This window comes from Drosophila willistoni, assembly GCF_018902025.1.
Source record: "Drosophila willistoni isolate 14030-0811.24 chromosome 2L unlocalized genomic scaffold, UCI_dwil_1.1 Seg168, whole genome shotgun sequence".
Classification (NCBI taxonomy): domain Eukaryota; kingdom Metazoa; phylum Arthropoda; class Insecta; order Diptera; family Drosophilidae; genus Drosophila; species Drosophila willistoni.
In genome coordinates this window covers 7,455,451-7,478,402 of record NW_025814047.1, presented here as the reverse complement: position 1 = coordinate 7,478,402, position 22,952 = coordinate 7,455,451, and the positions used below count along the sequence as shown (strand labels likewise).

At 37.8% G+C, this 22,952-nt stretch overlaps 5 protein-coding genes across 5 annotated transcripts; 2 read left to right on the top strand and 3 right to left on the bottom strand.

The window, feature by feature from the left end:
* Nucleotides 1-1,017: 1,017 nt before the first annotated feature.
* Nucleotides 1,018-2,195, top strand: LOC6652503 (proteoglycan 4). Its single transcript, XM_047009591.1, has 2 exons — nt 1,018-1,066; nt 1,129-2,195. The coding sequence occupies exons 1-2, from the start codon at nt 1,018-1,020 to the stop codon at nt 2,193-2,195; spliced, it is 1,116 nt and encodes a 371-aa protein (XP_046865547.1).
* A 770-nt stretch (nt 2,196-2,965) lies between these two features.
* LOC124459842 lies at nt 2,966-3,421 on the bottom strand. The gene has a single exon (XM_047009590.1). It carries the CDS (start codon nt 3,419-3,421, stop codon nt 2,966-2,968), a length of 456 nt encoding a protein of 151 aa, XP_046865546.1.
* A 555-nt stretch (nt 3,422-3,976) lies between these two features.
* Nucleotides 3,977-5,239, bottom strand: LOC124459841 (serine proteinase stubble-like). The gene has a single exon (XM_047009589.1). The coding sequence runs from the start codon at nt 5,237-5,239 to the stop codon at nt 3,977-3,979; it is 1,263 nt and encodes a 420-aa protein (XP_046865545.1).
* Nucleotides 5,240-5,439: 200 nt separating this feature from the next.
* Nucleotides 5,440-6,270, bottom strand: LOC6652506 (extensin). Its single transcript, XM_002074899.1, has one exon. The coding sequence runs from the start codon at nt 6,268-6,270 to the stop codon at nt 5,440-5,442; it is 831 nt and encodes a 276-aa protein (XP_002074935.1).
* A 1,460-nt stretch (nt 6,271-7,730) lies between these two features.
* On the top strand, nt 7,731-8,957 carry LOC111519597. Its single transcript, XM_023181179.2, has 2 exons — nt 7,731-7,841; nt 7,897-8,957. The coding sequence occupies exons 1-2, from the start codon at nt 7,767-7,769 to the stop codon at nt 8,719-8,721; spliced, it is 900 nt and encodes a 299-aa protein (XP_023036947.1). The 5' UTR covers nt 7,731-7,766; the 3' UTR covers nt 8,722-8,957.
* The last annotated feature ends 13,995 nt before the right edge of the window (nt 8,958-22,952 follow it).

Below are 22,952 nucleotides of genomic sequence, written 5' to 3'. Positions count from 1 at the left end.
ATCTTTGTCGAGTGGACATCATCAGGTCCATCCCATTCTCCGGCTGTCCGTCTAGAGCACTCCCACTGCAAACTGTCAGTTCCTTTGTTGACTTTTCCTTTTTTTCTTTTTTCATCTCGAGTGCTGTGTTTTGACATGTTTCCAAGATCAAAATTGATATTGGAATTTGTTTTGACCCTTTGGAACTTTTACCTAGCCATAAGCATTTACATATAGATTTATTCTTTAGAATTTCAACAAAGTTATTTAGTTACTTTCCATTAAGTGTCTCTTGTTTGGCATCTCTTTATTGATATGTTAATTAAAATAAAATTTCAACTTTCGCTGTTCGGTGCATAAATAAATTGACATTTTGTTTGTGATTTGCTTTTTTGTTTTTGTTTTGGTCAAGGGTGCCGGCCAGGTCAGAAGCATTTTGCCATCAAATACAATAAATTTTTTATGGGGCAACACATTAGCATTGGTGGCATTAGCTGGCGAATCTGTTGGCCATTGTGTGGCCCAGACATGTGCCGTTATCTGAATTCGTGCACGGGAGAAACCAGTTCTCAATCACAGTAAACCATGGCTAGAACTAACGTGGGACGAGTAGACTGAATTGAATACGAATTAAGTATTCCTTTTTAGGCTTGTTAATAACAGATATATGTATGTATTTGTAAATATATTTTCTTCAGTTAATTTTCGAAATATTGCAAAATATTGAAATTGAGTGCACAAACCGAAGCTTGTATGGGAATACATTTTGAATTACCTTTAAAATAAAGCTTTTTTATTCAAACGAAATCTCCTAGTTTACGTTGACATGTCAAGGGGAAAGTGATTGATTAGTGGCCACTATAACTTAGGCTTACTGTATCTAAATATTGTAATAGTCTATTCTATATATATTTTTTCCATCTGATGCAAATTAGTTTGTGAGTGACCCAAATTGAATGGCAATAAAATTGCTTGAGTGTTCCAAAATCGGTTTAGTTGTTGACAGAGGCAACGCCTAAAATATGTTCTACGGCGATCATGAGGCAGCTCTTATTCCTAATACAGTTACTAGCGATTATTGTGGCCGGTAAGATAAAGTTTTGATTGGAATCGAATGCAAGTGAAAGTTATTGTTTTCCATTGATTTAGCTCAATCCTTGCCCAGGCATTGGAAACGGGCCCCAGTACGAGGAACCTTCAATGTGGATCTGTATGCATTTAATAAGCCCAGAATGAACTTGGCCCGTCAAGAGGGGGGCAAAGTTTTGCCAATGGTTCAACTGTTAGAGCAACTTTCCCACAGCAGCCGCTCGACAATGCAAAAATCACATTACAGGAATCTAGACGAGACAATTGAAGCAGACACTAATTCCAGTTTAAGCACTGTTCGAGCAAATTTATACTCCAACGAGTTTCTCTCACAAAATGTAGGCTCAAAGAAAATAGTGAAATTGAATACACTGGCCGATGGCAAGCCAGTGCGGGACAATATTAAGCTACAGGACGAACCATTGAAAGTTAAATTGCCTTTGCCAGAAGCGGGGAAGACTGCAACCACAGATTCTACGACAACAGAGAGTTCTTCAGCTAAAACTAATGAAAATATCGAAATTAACACTGTGGAGACTGTGATGGAAATGAAGTTGCAGGAAAGCATGCCCACAGAGACCCCGCTCAAGCAGACTGATGATGGTCAACAAACTGACAATAATAGAGAAGTGAAGTCAACAGCTAAACCCCTTCGCATGAAGTCCAAACGAAAGCAGAGCAAAGCCAAAGCCACGACAACAGTGCCAACGACAATGAAAACGAAAACACAAAACGAAATTGAGACAACAATGGCAACAAACTTGAGACCGGCTTTAGCAACTCCATCATCGCCATCGCCATCATCATCCCCTCCATCCCCTCCATCGTCCTCACATGTCAAGGAGCCAGGAATGGGATTGGCAACACAATCGCCGGAAATCAGCACGCATCGTCCTACAGAAGCAGCAGTCACAGTGGCCAGTCCGGCAAGGAAGGGTTCGAAGACCAAAACTAAACGCCGGGGCTCTCAACGGCGACCAGCCAAGGAGGAAATTGAAACTACGACAAATTGGTGGCAGATACTACCATATGCGGAAATTAGAACATTTTTGAATACGATTTATGATAGCATTACCGACGATGACGATGAACGTGCTGGGGGCATGTCCAGAAGTTTTGGTTTCTGAAAAGAGGAAACCAATGGAAATGGTTTTCGGGTGAGGATGGGTTTGGGTTTGGGTTTGGGTTTGGGTTCGGGTTTGGGTTAGATTAGCGAGCGTTGAATTGAATTTCCGTTCGAAATCAATCGCAACTGTGTTGGATTTAACGATCACAAAACAAATTTGCAATAAAAAAGAAAAGAATAAAATACATTTTGATAAGTCTTGATTAAATGTAGTCATCATGCACAATGGCTTTTCTTTGGGATGTGATTTATCATTTCCAATCCAATCATTCGCTAGAACCATACCCAAGAGACCGAATTTCTCGTGTTTTTATTCAAATTTTGCCTCCCTCCCAAAAAATGATGATTTTAAGCCGCTGTGTCAACAAAGACGACTTAATTAAAATACAACCATGCCCGCTGCTCAACAACAATAACTCAGCTGGGCATTTAAAAAGCCATTTATTAATATTTAAATATACAGAAAATAGTAAATGAGAATCAGAAGCACAACTGAGATTGAGAATGAAAGCGAGAATGGCTTAGTTCACGCCAAATAAAATGTTTACTGACAGCTTAATGGCATCAAGACGACGACCGTGACATGGCCGGTAGTTCGCTCAGTCGCTCAGTCGCTCGGTCGCTCGACCGACCGGTCACAGGTTAAAGTTGAAACTGGTTGAACGGCTTCCACGCTTGAAAACAGGTCAGAAGCGTTAATAATGGCGTTAACCATTTCGTTATGCGTAAAATAAATTAATTATTGAAATATTAATTCTCATGGAAATTCATTCATTTGAACAGCCATAGAATGACATTTCGTTGGCCCACAGAGTGGAATGTTGCTGGTCGTCTTGGTCGGAGTCTTCTTTTCCGTCGCTTTTCCATGGCACGGGATTTGGGTTCAATATCGGCATAGAAAAGCAATTCCTTGGAGTCATCTGGCAAAGACAAGGTGAACACTGTTCGAGTGGGTTTAGGTTTAATAATCTCCTTTTCCATTGCCTTCTTCTGCTCCTCTTGCTTCAGGGGCACACTGAATGCATGACCTCCGTACAAATGCAACTGCCAATTGCAGAGATTCGGTATCAAATTACATCTGGCAGTGGCATTCTCGGCGATTAATGTCACTTGCGTCAAATTCAGTGTTGGTATTTGCTTCAGTCCGGCAAATGCCTCATCCCCGTGACCTCGACTCGATGCAACGAGGTAAACCAATGCCAAACACAAGAAATAATCGAGACACATTTCAATTTCAGCTACCAGCTGCGTTTGTAGCTCGACGGCGACTGAACTCTTCGGTATGGGTACGGAAACCAGTTTGCCAAAAATTATGTGCTCTGGGCATGCCAAAATGAATGTCAAACAATAGTTCTTATTATACACATATTTGAATTGCCGTTGCCCATTAATCAAATTGGGCATATATAGGGGAAAAGCAAATGGAAAGGTAAGAGCAATAATAAAGTAGTCATCATTATGTCAAAATCACGACCGCATTATTAGAAATTCGATTCGATTTTATATATTAATTTCACATCCGACTCTTAGAATACTTGAAGACTCGTACATCTTCATAAAATAGTTATCACTCTGACAATATGTTGATTAGTTGAGCAGTCTCTTAAATTACTTTTGTCTTTAATCATGACCTACAACAAGCTTCACGTTCTATGACAATAATTAAAAATTATATACAATGTAATCAAAAAGATTCTTTTATTTTTGTTTGTTTGATTTTCAGATACATATATTACAGGGTATACCGGGATCGGAATACTTTTATGTAGTTTACGCTTATTTCTATAATTTCCACTTGGGCATCTTTTTGAGATAATTGTGTTTGCGTTGTGGTCTCTGCCAAGCTGGTCGAGGTGTGGGTCTATAGGGTCTCAATCTCATATTGTTGGGTCTGTTGTTGTTGTAGTTGTTGTTGGCGGTGGTTCTCGGCGTTGTTGTCTCGGGCATGTTGTATTTGTTGTAACTCATTCGATCGGGCACTATCAAAAGCATGGGTCTGCCATGGCCATCGGACAAACGCACATATTGCGCCTCTTCCGGGTGGGCGCAGAGCCTCGGATAATTGTAACAGAGCGAGGTCATGGGATATGGCGAAGATTGGAGACTCAATTGTTGCTCTGGATGCAGTTGACTAGTGAATGTATCGACCTGGCTAAGGACCGTGGGTATCGTTGTAGAATTGTGCTCTTGGAAATGCAGACGACTCGACGAGGAGGATGAAGTGCAGATGGGCAGATGGGGAAACAGATTGCAGATAGGATTGACAGTGGTCGCTTCTGTGGAATATGGTGATTGAGTCGTTCGAGAGCTAACTATTATGGTACCTGTTGTTGAGTAACCTGATGTAGACGATCCTGTTGTGGAGGATCCTGTTGTAGACGATCCTGTTGTAGACGATCCTGTGGTAGACGATCCTGTGGTTGTAGAAACTACACTCGAATTCGTTGAAGTAGATTCTGTAGATGTGGACTCAGTAGTGGAAGAAGCGGCTGTTGTGGAAGTCGTTGTTGCCTTGGTTGTTGTCGTAGTTATCGTCGTAGGTTTGACCGTAGTTGACGTTGTTGTTGTGGCTGCTGCTGTTGTGGTCGTTGTTCTCCGGGTTGTTGTAGGTCTTCTTGTTGGTCTCCTAGTTGGTCTGGGTCTCGGTCGATTGGGTCTCAAGGGTCGTAAAGGTCTTTGTGGTCGATACGGGGGTAGCGGCTGTAGCGGGAGTGGAGGAAGCGGTAGTGGCACCGGCTCCACAGGTATTACCTCACCCGCATTTGAATCTGACCACAAACCCAACTGCTGCTTCTTATTCTCGACACTCTGCCAGAAATTATTGTAATAATTCGCCAAGACGGCTGCATCAAATTGCTGTTCAGGCGGCGATGTTGTAGGATTTTCTGGTGGATGATGAAGTGCACTCGATAAACGGGAATAAAGATCGGTTATATCCCAAACAGGTATATGTAATCTTAGTGAATTGTCGCCAACCTGTGACCAGGTTGAATGAACGACCATAACCAGCAAGAGAAAGATTCGAATGTTGATGCCAAACGCCATGATCCAAAACTAAGCAAAAATCTGGTCAAAACAAATATTTTTATAGAGATGGATCATAATGGGCACACGACCGACAATGTGGATTGACCATGATGGTCCCCCCAGGCCAAGTTGAAAATCAAGAGTTGTTTATCGTTTTTAGCAATTGTATTTCATTCATTGTTCTATCAAAGGTTCTTTCTGCAACTCGTTAGCCCTATTCAGACCTTGCGTCTTGGAGTAGGTCGCCTTTCAAACTTCAACCGGGAACCAAAAGTTGATCGTCCAGCACTTGACGCTGACCCGGGTGCTATCAATATCAACGGGTATCCCTGCTCGTCCTTCAGACCTATGAATTGAGCCTCGTCCGCCCGCTTGCAGACACCGGGATAGCGATCGCAGAGCGAGAGCAGAGGCTGCGGCTCCGATTCGATTGAAAAATTTAAGTTTTCTTCACGATTCGCAGTGGTTATTCTGATTGGTGGTTTTTTTATTGCACAGCTGGGCAGTTGAGGATACATTTCACATATATCGGGTGTTGTACATGTTGGCAGAGTGGGATCGAGATCACAATCTGATTCCGGGGGCTTTTTCGTCGTGCATGATGGTAGATTTGGATCAAGGGTGCAATCTGGTTCCGGCGGGGGGGTTATGGGTTTCGGTGCCGTTGTGCATATCGGTAGATGGGGATACATTTCGCATAAATCCGTATCTGGGGGATTTGTTACTGGCTCCTTGGTCGTTGGCTTTGTCGTTGTATGCGGATGATGATGATGGTGATAATGATGATACGGAGGGGGCAATGGCAGCGGTGTCAGTGGAGGAGATGGATAGTAGGGGTATGGCCATTCCTTATCCGGTTGCGGTGTACTCTTTACTTTCTTCTTTTTGTGCTTAACAATTGTCTGCTTTTCGGGCAATCTGGCTATGTGTGAGAAAACATCTTGAATATTCCAAACTGGTATCCGATGTGTGAGCTCGTTTCCAGATGATTCTAGCCAAATCGTTGGTCCATAAATTAAAATCCATAGAAACACTTTGCCGTAGAACATTGTGTGTGTCGTTCTGATTTGCGACTAAATTGAGTCGTTCCAAACGCGATCGATTTTATACATACATCCAAGGTAAAGTTCATTTTGGCCAAACTTATTCTAATACAAATCAAAGTTTTATTGATTTTTTAATGGTAGACAACAAAGAAAACAAAATTAAGCCAAATATGCAAACGCACTATTCTACAAAAGGTTGACGAATTGAAGTCAACGTGCCCATTCTTTGTGTTCGGATTTCAGAATGAGATTCTGATTTGACCATATCTTGATTAATTTTATTACACTTTATAATACAATCCGTAGTGAAGACTTATGTGGGCATATTTGAGAAAGTTTAAGCCAAAGTCGAAATTTTGAATTGTCAAAATATTTTTATTTGTTATTGGATCGATTGGGTATGTATTTAGTTTTAAAATTCTATAAAGGACGACAGGTACCAGAACAAAACATAGACCTACCTCCAAATTTTCAGATTTTCTACAAAGTAAAAGTTTTTGAAATGGTCCATGCAGTTTAGGTAACTAAAAAACATTTGTTTATATGACAATTTCTAATTAAAAATGATTATTATTATTAACAGTGAATTCGGGAATTTAGGCCTGAGAGACAAAGGTTCAACTAAGTAATTTTGGTCTCTCTAAAACTCTAAAATGGAACATTGCGCAATTCACTTAAAGTCAACCAGAAAACTGTTAAAATGAGAAAGGTTTTACGATTGGTATGTGCACAATAAATGACATTTGATTTGTACATATACAACACGAATAAAGTAAGTTGTCTCGCCGACTTCGGTATACCATGCACCATGAAAATTTTTTTTTTTTTACATTTGAATGTACATAGGTCTTTTCATACCATGCACCCATAGGGTATACTGAAAATGTATATAGCATTCAGAAAAAAGCTTATCCGACCTCATAAAGTAAACATATATATTCTTAATCAGCATCAACAGCCGAGAAGATGTAGTCTTGTTCTTCCGTATAAATACCTATATCTCGAAGACTATAAGAGGCTCGTGGCAGATTATGCCACGCCCACTTCTGCCCTCGCAAATTTAATAACACTGATTTTCTCGAAAACTAACACAGCAAAAGTCACCAAATTCGTTACTTAGATTTGTTCAGTATTCCCGCAGATTATGATTATTTAAAATTATTCAACGCCCATTTCCCACTGTTCCATTTGTTGGTAAAAGTGAGCGAGATAGCAAATTCCCTCAAACAATATAATAGACTTACATTTCGTTCTCGAAATTTGAAATACGATTTCAAACGATTCGATTTACTTTATTTTATTTTTGTTAAAATCATTTACCTAATAAAGTTAATGCGACTTACTTATCTTTTTCTTTCCTATCCAGATAACGTATACTTATTGGTGATAAGCAATACATTTAAGGTTAAAGTGTACAAGACGCAGCAAATATGACAGTGTAAAGTTGGCAGGTGTCACGAGCTGACGTTTTTCATAGAAAATTATTTGGTTTGAAGCTAATGGAAAATCGGACCGTAGCCAATCTGGAGGTTTCTTCGGAAGAGTCCAAGACGGACGAATCTGAGATCAGTTTGGTAAGTATACATACTTAGCATATGTAAAAGCTCATTAATAAGTAATATATTTTAGATAGTCGATGGGTTCGACTTAATAAACGTTCAGTGCGAGGGAAATTGTTATCAAAAAATTAGATCCATATTGCAGCAAGCAGCTAACACAATTAAATTGAAAGATCGGCAAATTGACAATCTTATCATGGCATTAAACAAGAACTCTGATGATAAAAGTTACACAGAAATTACATTGAAGTACGATAATCAACTGAAAGAGGCGAACACTCTTCTACAGGAATCGTTCTCATTGATCAAGAGTCTCGAAGCTCAAAATCAGCAAGTGGAGGATCGATTGGCGGCGGCAGTAAATGAAAATGATGTTCTTATAAAGAGTTACGAGATGAAAATAAAAGAACTGGAAGAAAAAATAAAAACAAACGAGACAGCAGTCAAAGAACGGAAACGATTTCTTTGGTATAGTGACAGAACGCTTGTGATTGAAAATGATATAGCTGGTCCCGGATGGATAGTAATATGTCGTTATGGTAGATTTCCAGGTCAAACTCATATGGATGATAGAGGTCTTTTCGAAACGCTGCAATATGAAGTGTACATTGATCGAGTACATACGAATGGAGGTACTTCCTACGCCCACTTCGACAATTTTGAACGGCTTAGTCGAAATAATATAAGTGAACAATTGGTCAAATCGCTGACTCTTATTAGCAGCTCAATAAAAATTGATATGGGTAGTATCTCTAAAATGACTTTAGACGAACTTAATACACAATTTTCAAAGGATTGTAAAAGTTATACTTTGATGGTAAAGCCAAAAAATGTGCAATTAATGAAACTTGACCCATCAATTAGCTTGGTGATGCTGTCGAAATCGCTTAGGTAAGGCTTAATTTGTGCCCATTATCAGTTAAAGTCCGGTTTTTTTACCGCTCCCAAATAAGGCAGCACCTTCTTGCCAAGCACATTAAGCTATAAAAATCTATAGTCATAGTACTAGAATGTGAATTAAATTTTTGTTCCTATCCGAAAATGGGGTAAAACATATGTATGTCCTGGCGTTGATAAAGCAATTTTTAAATCATATTTGGACCAATATGTGAATAAAAACATTGAAGAAGCAGAGAATGTATTTGATTTTAGCATAGTGTTTTTTAAATGTTAAGTAAATATATGGAATATATGGTAGGCTAATCCACTGGAACTTTATATGAATATGCTATTGACATATGTCGAATTGGATATTGTATAATAAAAATATCAAAGAAGCTAACATCGGCTATGCCGAAGTTTATATACCCTTGCAGTCCTTGGTAATAATAATTTTACATGTTCAAAATTTGTTTTCTGCAACTGAATTCATCAATATACAAACAAAACAATTTTACTCTCTATTTTACAATTTGTTCTTCTTCTTCCCTCATTCCCAAAGCAAAGCAACGCACGCATACACATATAGTTTATATAGCGTTGCGTCTGTGTGTGTATGCATGTACTCTGTTGATGACGAAAGACGTAGTAGACAGCAAGCAGCGCTGCCGGCAGAGCTGGGAGCAGAGCCGATTATTATATTGACTGTAACTTGTGTTATATTTATCCGATCACATTTTGGGATCTGGGGTTTTATATCCAATATTATCACATATGTAAGTTTCATAGCGATACTCCAATTTTTATGAAAATGTTTGTTCTAGTTCTTCTAGAGCTATATGATATAGGGGTCCGATCCCGATAGTTTTCATACTTTTTTTTTCCCGGGTAATAAAAAGCACCGAAAAAAAATTTCAGCCCGATAGCTCTTAAGACGGCTGAGTAAAACGCATACACACAGACGGACGAACGGACGGACATGGCTACATATATCAACTCAGCTTCTCATGCTGATCAAGAATATATATACTTTATTGGGTCGGAAACGTCTCCTTCTGTGCGTTACAAACATCTGACCAATTTTATTATACCCTCTGTAAGGGTATAAAAATGAAGTAAGTAAATCGTCTCGCCGAGTTAGGTATACTATACATCAGTAAAACAAATATTTCAAATTTAAAATAACAAAAGAATTTAGGTATTTTTAAAAAATTCTGCTCAAATGTTTTTTACTACTATCTACTTACTATCTCGCTCACCCAAGCATTTGAGCACACTAGCGCCGACACCAGCCAACGGACAACTCCGCTCGTATGGAAAAACGTTTCTATGCATAACTTGTCTATTTTTTTTCCGAATTTGATCAAATTTTGCGTTTTGCTGGATATTAGTGTTTAAGAATAAACATCGTATTGATCTGAAGCGGCTTCACCAAATCACATGCACTAAAGAAAATGTAATGTAATACACAAACAACTACCTAGCATATGACTAGGATTACAATCAGCCACACCCGTTGTGGAAAAACACTTGTAGTTCTTAACTAACCCAAAATAATAATAATTTTTCAACCCCCAAATTCGTGGGTTTGAGTTGTACTAGAATAAGATCTTCTAAAAATGAAGTAAGTAAGTCGTCTCGCCGACTTAGGTATACCATACACCAGTAAAGCAAATATTTCAACTTTATTAAACAAATGCATTTTCACATGCTTCTTACAAGCATATCTTAGTATCTCGCTCACTCAATCATACGACACCCTAGCGCCCCCACCAGCCAACGGCCAACTCCGGCCTTATGGAAAAACGTTTATATGCATAACTCGACTGTTTTCTGTCCGATTTTGGTCAAATTTGGTATTTTGCTAGATATTAGTATTAAATTTAAGTGTGCCAAATTTGGTTGAAAAAGGTAAAAAAATACGGGAGATAATCAAGTTTTTGAAATTACGGGAGCGGAAAAGGGCGTGGCAAAATTTTCACACATACAAAATGTGTGCATTTACTAAGCGAATATACATACCAAATATGGTGGCTCTAGCTGGAATAGTTTTTGAGATAAACGCTTTTTTTAAATTGCGGGGGCGGAAAGGGGCGTGGCAAAAATTTGAAATAAACTTGATCACTCTACATACTACACGAGTCTACATACCAAATTTGGTGGCTCTAGTTCTTACAGTCTCCGAGATCTAGGTGTTCATACGGACAGACGGACGGACAGACGGACATGGCTAGATCGACTCGGTTGTTGATCCTGATCAAGAATATATATACTTTGTGGGGTCGGAGATGCTTCCTTCTGCCTGTTACATACATTTTGGCGACTTTAATATACCATTTCACCCTATGGGTGTATGGTATAACAATTGTTACCTTCTAGAATCAAGATTCCCTATATAAATTCCGTACTTTTGTAAATAAAATCAGTTCATATTTTGAATTCAACGAATGAATATTGGGCTTTTTATTCACAAGGTAGAAAATTACGGGACATAATCGAGTTTTTTCAAATTACGGGAGCGGAAAGGTGCATGGCAAAATCTTTACACATAAAAAATGTGCGCATTTACTAAGAGACAGACCGTCAAGGCTAGTTTGACTCGGCTGTAGATGCTGATCAAGAATATATATATTTTTTTATTGCCTGTTACATACATTTTATCGACTTTAATATACCATTTCACCTTATGGGTGTATGGTATAATTATAAAAACACTTACAACCTATAAAAAATAGTGCAAAACTGTAACTTTTGGATTTTCTTGCAACTTGGTTTAGCATTTCTCTTCTGGATGACTAAATGACTTCTAACGTATGACCACTAACCATAGAACACATAGATGGGACAAACTCATGATTTTTTGATTGCAAACGCTAGCCTAGTCATGGAACCCCAGAGAACTTCGGGAAAACCCGAACGCTCTCACTCTCAATGAGAGCGTAAAATGGGGAGAGGGCAAAGCAGCTACGAAAAAATTTCAGTCTAGCACAGACTACCGAACGACGAAGGCAGGCCTACGTCGCTTGTGATTTCGTTCTGTCTATGTATGTGTACACTAGTCGGTACATGCTCAGGCTTCGTAGTGTGTGTGTGACGTGAAGTTGTACAACATCGCATTTCAATAGCTCGCTCGACCAAAATTTTTAATTTTCGACAAAACAGCGACAATGTGAATAGGATATGCCCCTGTGGAAAGAATATCAAGAAATATTGCCATCTGCTTCGTATGTATCCCGGTGGCTGTACCGATAGAGTGTTCGCTTCGTGATGTGTCTTTGGGAATGTCCCTGGTTCGATTCCCATTTCGAAACCGACCAATAAGGTTTTTTTTCTATTTTTTAATAAAAATAGAATAAAAAAGTAAATTAAGCAAAAAATAAAGAAACAATAAATCAATAAAAATAAAACAATATTATAAAATAGAAAAAACCTTAATTAAGCCGACGATTTATATTTATATTTATATAAATAAAAAAAATAGACAAAAAAAAACTTCGTTAACGATAATCGAGTTGGGATTCGAACCAGCGACATTCCTATTGCCAAGCAAACACTCTATCGGCACAGCCACCGGGATACATACGTAGCTGATGCCAATATTTCTTGATATTCTTTCCACAGGGGCATATCCTATTCACATTGTCGCTGTTTTGTCGAAAATTAAAAATTTTGGTCGAGCGAGCTATTGAAATGCGATGTTGTACAACTTCACGTCACACACACACTACGAAGCCTGAGCATGTACCGACTAGTGTACACATACATAGACAGAACGAAATCACAAGCGACGTAGGCCTGCCTTCGTCGTTCGGTAGTCTGTGCTAGACTGAAATTTTTTCGTAGCTGCTTTGCCCTCTCCCCATTTTACGCTCTCATTGAGAGTGAGAGCGTTCGGGTTTTCCCGAAGTTCTCTGGGGTTCCATGACTAGGCTAGCGTTTGCAATCAAAAAATCATGAGTTTGTCCCGGGTACATGTCATAACGCCCAGTGTCATAAGGCCCATGGGCTTTATGTCGCAAAAATGTGTGTCTTAGCGCCCATGGGCGCTAAGACACTTTTAAATGTGAACTAGCGCCCACTCCAAAAACGAAATAGCGCCCGAGGGCGCTACGACACAATTGAAGAATATTCAATAAAATATTTAAAAAATGTAATTGTTTGCCCTTTAATCGTGTCATAACGCCCATAAAAAAGTGAAATAAAGTCCGGCGTGCTTTATGTCACATTTAAAAGTGTCATTGCGCCCGTGGGCTTTATGTCGCAAAATGTGTGTCATAAGGCCCAAGGGCCTTATGACACTGGGCGTTATGACATGTACCCGTTTGTCCCATCTATGTGTTCTATGGTTAGTGGTATGACAATAGAGGTAAAGAGTGACAAATGAATTCAGTCTAGCATAACTCTGAAAAGAGTTATGAGCTACCCAATTGAAGACTGCAAATTGGTGTTACAGATTTGCTCGTAAGTGCTTAGTTACTTTTAACGCGATTGTCATAAAAACTAATATTTGACAACTTAATGTAGCTGTTAATTACTATGGTTAATGATTATATTATATGACTATATTATACACTGCCGGTCAACTGAATAGGTTCATGATCTCAGAGGTAGGAATTTGTCCATAATTCCTAAACCAGTATTCCGATTTACATAATTTTTTTTTTCTTTAATTCTAAAATCATATTAGAGTAATACGCTGAAGTACGATTTTCAAAAACATTTGATTTATAATATATTTATTTTATCTTCTGAGAGAGTATCAAAATTAGTGATTTTTTTTCGTTCAACTGAATAGGTTCAACCTATAAAAATAAAAATTATGAAACAAACTTAAGATTATTTTCATTTTTTTGGCTCTTAGCTTATATTTAGAACATTTTTAAAGTAATTTTAAATAAGTTTAATAATGCGTGAATCCTCCGCTGTTAGAAATAACTTCAAATACACGATTGGGTAGTGAGGTGTAAAAATTTTGAAGTATTTGCAGCGAAATGGTTGTCCAGGCCGCTTTAATTGCTGCAACTAAAGTTTTTTTGGAATCAAATTGCCTGCCTCCTTCATATACTTTGCGCGATAACAACCCCCATACGTTTTCCATTATATTTAAGTCAGGTGAATATGGAGGCCATTCGAGTAAGTCCACCATCTGAGCCTTTATCCACTCTTTTACCACCCTGGCTGTATGAATGGGAGCGTTATCGTGCTGGTAAGTCCATTGCAAAGTGTGAAAAATATTGGAATAATGCGGAAAAGCAGTCTGAATGATAGATTTGTAGGTTTCCGCGTTCATTTTGGAGGTAACAAACTGAAGTTCGCAAGTGCCAAAAATTGACACCGACCCCCACACCATTACACCTCCCTCACAGCTATGGCGACGGCTCAGGAAATGCTCTTCCTTTCGAAGATCGTGGTAATAATAATTGTACCCATCAGGGCCGTCCAAATTAAATTTTTTTTCGTCCGAAAAAACCACTCTGTGCCATTCGCTTGTCCAGCTCATGTGCTTGCGCGCAAAGTGCAGTCGTGAAGCTTTACGTGCATCATTTAACGGTGGTTTTTTTTTTAATTTCATTCGTTTTAAATGTTCAGCCGACGATATCACACGTCTAACAGTAGATACACTGGCTGTAACACCGCAAATTTCTTTAATTTTGGGTGCTGATAGATGGGAATTGGACGCAGCTCGCACAATATGCCTCCTGTCTGCCGCAGAGGTGGCGTGTTTGACTCCGCCTTTCATGTTTTTGCCGTATTCGGACATGTTTCTTAAAAAATTACCCACAACATTTTGACTCCGTCCAATTTTTTGACCGATTTTGCGTTGGCTAAGTCCACTTTTGTGATAGGCTTCGATTTGGCCTCTTTCATACTCGGATAATTGATCCCCGCGTCCCATTTTTCATTAAATTTAAAGAAAATATATTAAATTAAAAATTTGCATCAAAAATAGGTCGCCACACCGCCAAGTTATACCGCAAACTAAAAATCTTTCAGCTGAACCTTTTCAGTTGAGCCAAAAAATTGCACATTAATTAGCGAAAGAAATAATAAAACAGAATATGCAAAGTAACGGTACTTAGCGAACGGTTCTTTACTAGCGCACACTGATTGATACAAATATAGAGATGCACTGGATTTCAAAAAACATGCGTTCGATCAATAGGTGATGAAAAAATCATGAAAATGCAAGCATAATTATGTGAACCTATTCAGTTGATCGGCAGTGTATAGCTCTGATAGCAGTGATCGGTTGAAAAATAATTTTAGTCACAATAACTTTTTTTTTTGCTTCTAACGCGATTATTACCAACGATTAAGTATTAACTTTCGCACATAATAATCGGATAACTTTATTATATACAGCTTGAGCTTAAGCTTGATTAATTGATTAATTGTTAGATAAGGATAGAGTAACAGAAAAACTTTGAAGGTATACAATCATCTGCCTGGTTCTTTTAGTTTTAAATAAATCGTCATAACTATGAAAATGTTTAAGAAATTTTAGCATTATATAATTATTTGTAATCTCTTTAATAGTAAGCCTAAGTATGAATACAGTGGGAACTAGGTTAACAAATTGAATTCGTTCCATCATTTTGTCTGTTAAGCGAAACCACTTTTCATATATGAATCATTGTATAAAGATATAATGAGTTTTAGGTTGGAAAAAAATACACATATTTTCAGTTTTCAATTTGAACTGTTATTAAGAGAAAATAACAAAAATGCCTCAAAACTTTTAAAAAGCTGAAAAATTCCCCAATATACAAGGTGGCGCAAAAGAAGTCATCCAGGCCAAAAGAAGTCACCGATTTTGTTTGGCTCTAATATTTTTTTTTTTTGTAAAAAGTAAATTTAAACTTATAACGCTTTTTGAGGAACAGAATGTGGAAGAAGTGATCTAAAGTGAAAAACAGAAAGTTTGCTGGACCTTTCATTATTACAATGGGTAAAATGGTCACACTAGACTATAAGCTCTATAAGATACATACATATAGCCTTGGGATTTTCCTTGTTTCGTTGATTAATATAGACAGACCTTTGTGTTGGCCGTTAACCGAAACTTTGTTCGTTAGGCGAAATTTTATTACCAAATAAATATGTTCGTTATCCGTGGAGTCCACTGAAATTCGTATTGCGAAATAAATTTGGAACTGAAGAATGCCTTTCCTCTATCACACGCCAATGGATACATATATTTTGAAGGAGCAATTCTCCATATATATGGAGATAATGCTTTTAAAAACTGTTGAATTCAAAGGAATATTCAGAAATATCTTCTTCATGCAACGATTTGTACCCCTGAAATTAAAGAGGTTCACAGTTGCTGGAAATAAGGATCTTGATGGGCTAGATAAATTCCACGAGAAGTGGAAAGCACAACAATGTCCACTTGGACTCAAACCGAAATTTCCAAGTGCTGTTTATATGTATCCACAGCATATGTAAGATTAAATGAATGAAATATACATTTCCATTGGGATACCAATGACCCCTTTACGGGCTTCACTTTAATTTTTTGTTTTTTTTTTTTTTGGCTTTTGGTAGACAAAGTCAGACAAGTTTTTAGCCTAGCAACCTTCAACATTATTGGAGCTTTTCCTTTCGACTGCCACGTGATGGCGACTATGTGGAAGGAGGGCAACATATGGAACTAGAATGAAGAACAGGACCAACAGGAGGCAGGCCAGTCCGGAGGCAATAGCAACAGCAAAAGGCAGAGTCAAGCGGCACTATTAAAGCACAATCACATTTTAGCATTTATTGTGGCAATTTCGCAAAACGATATCGTATCTAATGGCTTTCTTTTGATATGGTTTCTGCTCTGCCAGAGCAACGGCAGCTCTCTGCTTCAATGGCCCGAAATGGCCATTGTTATGTGTATCAGTTACTAAATTCAAATATTGAACTTGCCCCCGTGTGTGTGTGTGTGTGTGTGTATAGGAGTGTGTGGCATATTCAGCTTATGTTGTAATAACCATACTAATAATCATAAAATATATATGTATATACGAATGTATAAATATATATACACATTTGAGGCCCGAACTGAAAGATGCCACTCACATTTGACTTTTGTGTCGTAGCAGAGAGGACTTCCTAATTGCTTTCAATGCAGATGGAGGAACGGAGGATGGAGGATGGAGAATGGAGAATGGCTATGGCTCTGGCAGTGTCATAGAATGCAAGACCATCAATTATGCGTGTGTTTATTTCCATTTATTGTTAAACAAACTTAATTGAAATTCAACAACAGCCGCAGCAGCAGCAACAGCAGCCAAATTTTCTGAATTTCCCTTTGTCCTATTTATCACGCAATTATAATGAAAATGTAAATACCAACAACAATGGGTTTGTCGCAACGGGTCCGCCCCCGGGAACTAATGCGCTCCAAATTTGCGGCTGGACACTCTCCGTTGCGGTTGTCGTTCAGGTCTCGGTTCATTATGTGCCATTTTCCATACATTATGCATATATTTTCCGCTAGCATCAGTTGAAAAATCAGGAGCCAGTTGCACCCTAGCAACAAGATGAGTATATTTAGTGTAATGCAAGTCGGTATTGAATGTCCGAGGAATCTATATAGTTTGGAATGAACTATCCTTACAGGAATGTTCAGTACTTTAGAGGATCTTCGAGGACATTAGTTTTTAACTATACAATTTTCAAGCTTTACTCAAGAGAGTAAGCAGAAAGAGTATAAGCAAGTGTGTATACCCAGTTGCTCTCTGAATTTTTAATGAGAACTTTGCATTTGGAACAAATGCAGTTTATTACCACTTTTAGTAAACTTGGTCAAGTAACTGCCGTTTGAAATATCCAAATTAAACATTGTAGTTAACAACTTGTGCGATAAGTTTGTCTGCATACTGGAATTTTACAAGATGTGCGCCATGTCCTTTATTTAATATGATCACGACCATGTTAAGGAGTGTCCCTTTGCACTTTTATTTTATTTTTAATGCTTCTCAAATATTTATGTTTGAGAGCTCTAACTAAATGTATTTCCAACTTCGGTTACCCTCAGTATCTTATCAGCGGTACATGAATGAAACCCCATTTTAAATTTTAGTAAAACGACTACGGAAAATGGTAAAACATAGGATTAATTATTTCTCAAGAACTTGCAAAAAAAAAAATTATTTTAATGTGTTAATTTATAGCTTTGAGTAGGTCATTCTCCTGAGATGTACCGTAAATTTTATGGACGTAGCTTTAACATTTTTCTTTAAAAGTGTATTTTGTAAATTTTTTAAAATTAAATTTGTTTTAAAATTGACTCTACACCTTTCGATGTTATCGGTCCAGTAAACCTAATCCACAATCCTTTTTCAATTCACTATGTTTTGTAGTTTATGTTAAGCAATACTTTAGAATAAATTAGCGGCAAAAAATAGTGCCAAGTCGAGCAACCAGAAAAGTACATTCGAAATTCGGATTTCCAACTGTCTCCAATTTAGATTTATGTCATAAATATTTTCCTATAGAATGAGTTATCAGGGAAGACTGAAAGAGGACTTGAGAAACTCAATTAATTTTGACTTCATATAATAATTGTATAAATAAATAACATATAAATGTATTTAAAGAATAATTTAAACCAGAGGGCCGGGGCTAACTTCGACCGCGTCAAAGTTTCTATACCCTTGCAACTTTTTTGGTAGCTGTTTCCTTATCTATAGGAAACCAAGGATATTCCGATCGCCAAGCGAACACTCTATCGGTACAGCCACCGGGATACATACGAAGAAGATGGCAATATTTCTTGATATTCTTTCCACAGGGGCATATCCTATTCGCATTGCCGCTGTTTTGTCGAAAATTAAAAATTTTGGTCGAGCGAGCTATTGAAATGCGATGTTGTACAACTTCACGTCACACACACACTACGAAGCCTGAGCATGTACCGACGAGTGTACACATACATAGACAGAACGAAATCACAAGCGACATAGGCCTGCCTTCGTCGTTCTGTAGTCTGTGCTAGACTGAAATTTTTTCGTAGCTGCTTGTCCCTCTCCCCACTTTACGCTCTCATTGAGAGTACGAACGTTCGGGTTTTCCCGAAGTTCTCTGGGGTTCCATGACTAGGCTAGCGTTTGCAATCAAAAAATCATGAGTTTGTCCCATCTATGTGTTCTATGGTTAGTGATCTTAGCTTAGCAAATAACGAAGTTTTTGAACAAAGTCACTGTTTTCGACCGATCGTTCTTATGGGAGCTATATGATATAGTCACCCGATCTTGATCAAATTTGGCACAGTCGTTTATATGTAATAAACTTACCAATACTAAATTTCACGACAATAGCTCAGAAGATTGAGAAAAGCCACTGTCGTGACTTTGCCGTTTGAATGGGAGCTATATGATATAGTGGTCCGATCCGGCTGAATCCGAGACATGCATGCAAAACTTCAGTTCTGTAGCTCCAACGGTCTAGGAGGAGTTTGCGTTGATCCGGACGGACGGACAGACGGATATGGACGTATGAACTCGTCTCGTCATGCTGATCAAGAAGATATACATATACTTTATATGGTCGGAAATGATTCCTTCTATGAGTTGCACACTTCTGACCAAAATTTATATACCCTTTTTGCAAGGGTATAAAAACGCGTACAAGTATCATCGTTACTTCTGACAAGTTGCACGTGAAATATTGAGTATTGATTTAGATTTGTTTTTTAGTGTCATGATTGAGTTAGCCTAAATGGATCTTGGACTAACCTAACTCCGTTCACTTGTGAGCTACATATATCCAGGTATATGGATATTTCATTGCATTTCGTTGCACCTGCTTTAACCCGATTACACCTATTAATTGTCAAGTTCGTGTTAGTCAAAAAATATTGTCTTCGTTGATATCCAATTAGTATCCGACTCTCATTTTAGTCAGTATGCAATCTTCTGAATCTGAATCTGAATCTGAAATCAGTAATCAGGACTAGACAAAAGTACAAAGCAAAATTTGTTAATTTTCCGTATTCCACACCCACCTTTTTCTTTACCTTTGGAAGTCTTTTCTAATCTCTTATCATCTAGATTTTAACCCATCTAGCACAAAGCATTCTCATATCCTAGACACTAATAAAAGTAATTGTTAATAATGTTTATTAATCCTTTAAAGATTCAAAGGGGAAAATATACTTTTTATGAATATAATTTCCCGTTCGAAGAAGATTATTATTGAATATAACATGGCAAAATTACAACAATGTTTATGTGACAAGTGATCACTGTATTTTATTGTGTTGTATTCTGATGACTCCTTTGTGGTATTTGAAAGGGGAATGCGAGACAACTGATACATCCGACACTGAATGGCGCTCATTTGTGGTCTCTCAATTCGATTCAACTCCACTCGTTTCACCTTCAATTCGATTCGTTTATTGCCATCAATTATTTAAACATACAATTATTCTTTGGCTCCTCCAGCTACTCCTGCTGTTTCTGCCTGTTCCATTGATCCTTAATCGGGAACTGAAACAGAAGGTAAAGTGCAATTGCTTGTTGTTGCCAGGTGAACGAGGCGAGGGCAAACAAATGGCTCTTTGGCCTGGCCAATTATATGTGACTGGCTGTGAGCCAAATTGTAGCTGTGTAAATGGTTACAAACAGTAAACGGTTTCCCGTTGCACCTTACAGCTTTCTCATAAATCAAACTTGCCTGATAAATTGGGGTCAAAGTGTAGCAAACAATGAGTTTGCCTCGTCTATTAATTATTGCTTTTATTGTTGCAACCTGACGGACTTGAAACAGTGTGTGTGTGTGTGTGTGTGTGTGTGTGTTGGGACGGGAATGATGCGAGTTGGTTGCCCACTCTGGATGACTTGGAATGGAATCCTATGCAGCAAGTGGTCTTCTCTGGCCCATATGCATACATATACATATGTACAATTAATATAAGATTTTCGTGGAAAATTTTCATTTTGTTGTTCATGGGTATTAAATTTTAATCAGCCTCAATATGTGTGTGAACTTCTGCTGTGTGTGTGTTCGGTACATTTTTGGCGCCTCGAGTGCCAGACACTTTGAATGCCACCACCATCCACCCACTGCACACTCTTCACTCCTCTGCCCTATTGTATCCACACTTTTAGTCTTAAGATTTTCACTTCACCTTTTCCAAGGTTGTTTTCGCCTCAATGTTTTTCTCCTTTCACCTGAGAGTTGTTGTTGTTGTTGTTGTTTTTTTGTTGTCCACGTGTTTTGACAACTTACTTTTATGGCTACATTGGCATAATTGGAAATTAACTTTATTTTGGTTCATTTAAATTTTTGAACTGCTCAATATTATACACACACACACACACACACACATACACACTCATCTATTGCCTGAAATTGTATTCCTGGCCAAATTTTGTTGCCTCCTCCGAGTAGAAGCAAAAAATTGTTGGGTAAACAAATACTTGCAATTGTTTTGCTACCAACACAGCTGGCGTTTTGAGTGAAAGAATTTCAATTGAACTCCTCCTCCTCCTTCTCCTCCACCCATTAAGGCCGACGGTATGGGTTTCGGGAAAAGGAGAGTACGATACCATAAACCAATATCCATATCCAATCGGAATCTACGACTTTTTGTTTTAGCACACATTTTTGCTTTTGCTTTAGCATTTCATTTTGTGCTCTGGCATCTAATGATATGGAAATAATTATTGATTTCAATTTATACCTATTGGATTGCCCACCCACACTCCCCCCGACACACACAGTGAGAGAACAATTTCTGCAAAAGTTGTTCTACACAAGTTCAAATCGTGCATAAGTTAAGTTAGTTAACCAAGTTAAGGTTTATACGAATCTAAATCTGATTAGAACTCAGCCATAACATATACTGAAATTGATCCCTTTTTCTCCTATTTTTATGTCCTAAAAAGTAGATGAACAGAGATGAACAGATTATGAGAAAGTTAGACTAGAAATAATTCAAAAATCACGGTAATGTTTCAAACTCTTCGTCTACTGAAAGTCTTTCTTAGCTATTAGTAACGATTTTTATACCTCTTTTGCATACTTTTTAATGGAATCTCGTCTAAAATTTTGCATATATCAAATTTTCGAAAGGACAGTAGCAAAATAATACTTTTGATGGCCCCTGATGCAGATCGATGTTTCAATTTGTATTCTTTAATAACCATATTCGTTTGCTCCATTCGTTTTGCTTGTTTAATCAAAATTGATTTCCATTTTGTGTTTTGTTATTTTCGTTTTTTGTTCCGCGCACTTTATCCTCTCGTATGAACGCATAACGTATTCTCCATTGAAGCTTAATAGATGTTGGCGCCTTCGTGCGTACATTTCAGTTATCCCTTAAACTTTTTCTGCCCTTCCTTGGTGGGTTTCCACACACTCACACATGTGTGTGTGTGGGTGTGTCTGCTCTGTAATTTTCCATATAAATAGATAGGAAAAAAAAGAGAAGCAGAGAAAAAAAGCTAAAGCGGAAAACAAGGCAAAAGCTGTTGGAAAATATATGGCAAGCCATTTGCAAATAAATTGAATGTTCAATTTCAATAATTTTTGCATACTTTGCTGCAGACAAAGTTGTTTCTAATCCATTTCGACATTGACTAACAACAACACCAACAATTTGCTTATTATAGATTTTAAGCAGAGTGTGAAAATGTGCTGATTAAAAAAGTTTGCGCTTCGAAAAGCGATTTAAGTTTATTTTTTTTATCAAATGGAACTAACTATTTGTAATGCTGGTTAAAGTAGTCTACGGAAAAGTCTCGAGAGCTTTTCTTTGATTTGTATACCATATTCCAAATAAATAAACATTCTCTTTTTCGACAAGCTTTTCTTTAATTTTCCACACAACTGATAAACCAATTGGACACACACACGCACACGCACACACAGACAATGCCACAGATAAATTTTCAAGCAGACCTTACGAAATAAAATAAACGAAAATGAACAACTGAATGAATGAATGAATGCACGCCTGAATGTCGAGCACATATGAAAATGTAAAATTTGTTTGTTATTTTATTTGCATAAATTTCCCATGGGAAAAACACTCTCACAGAGAGTCGCAGACACACACACACACACACACACACACACACACACACACTGTTACATTTATATGGATCATAACCTTGGCAAATGCAGTCAGCTGCAAAATCATTCTTTTATCCTTAATGTCTTAATCCCTATCGCTTTGATAACCAAATTAAAAGGTGTAATAAAATATTTTCAATTCTTTACTTTTAGTAAGGGTATTTGAAATTCTCATTT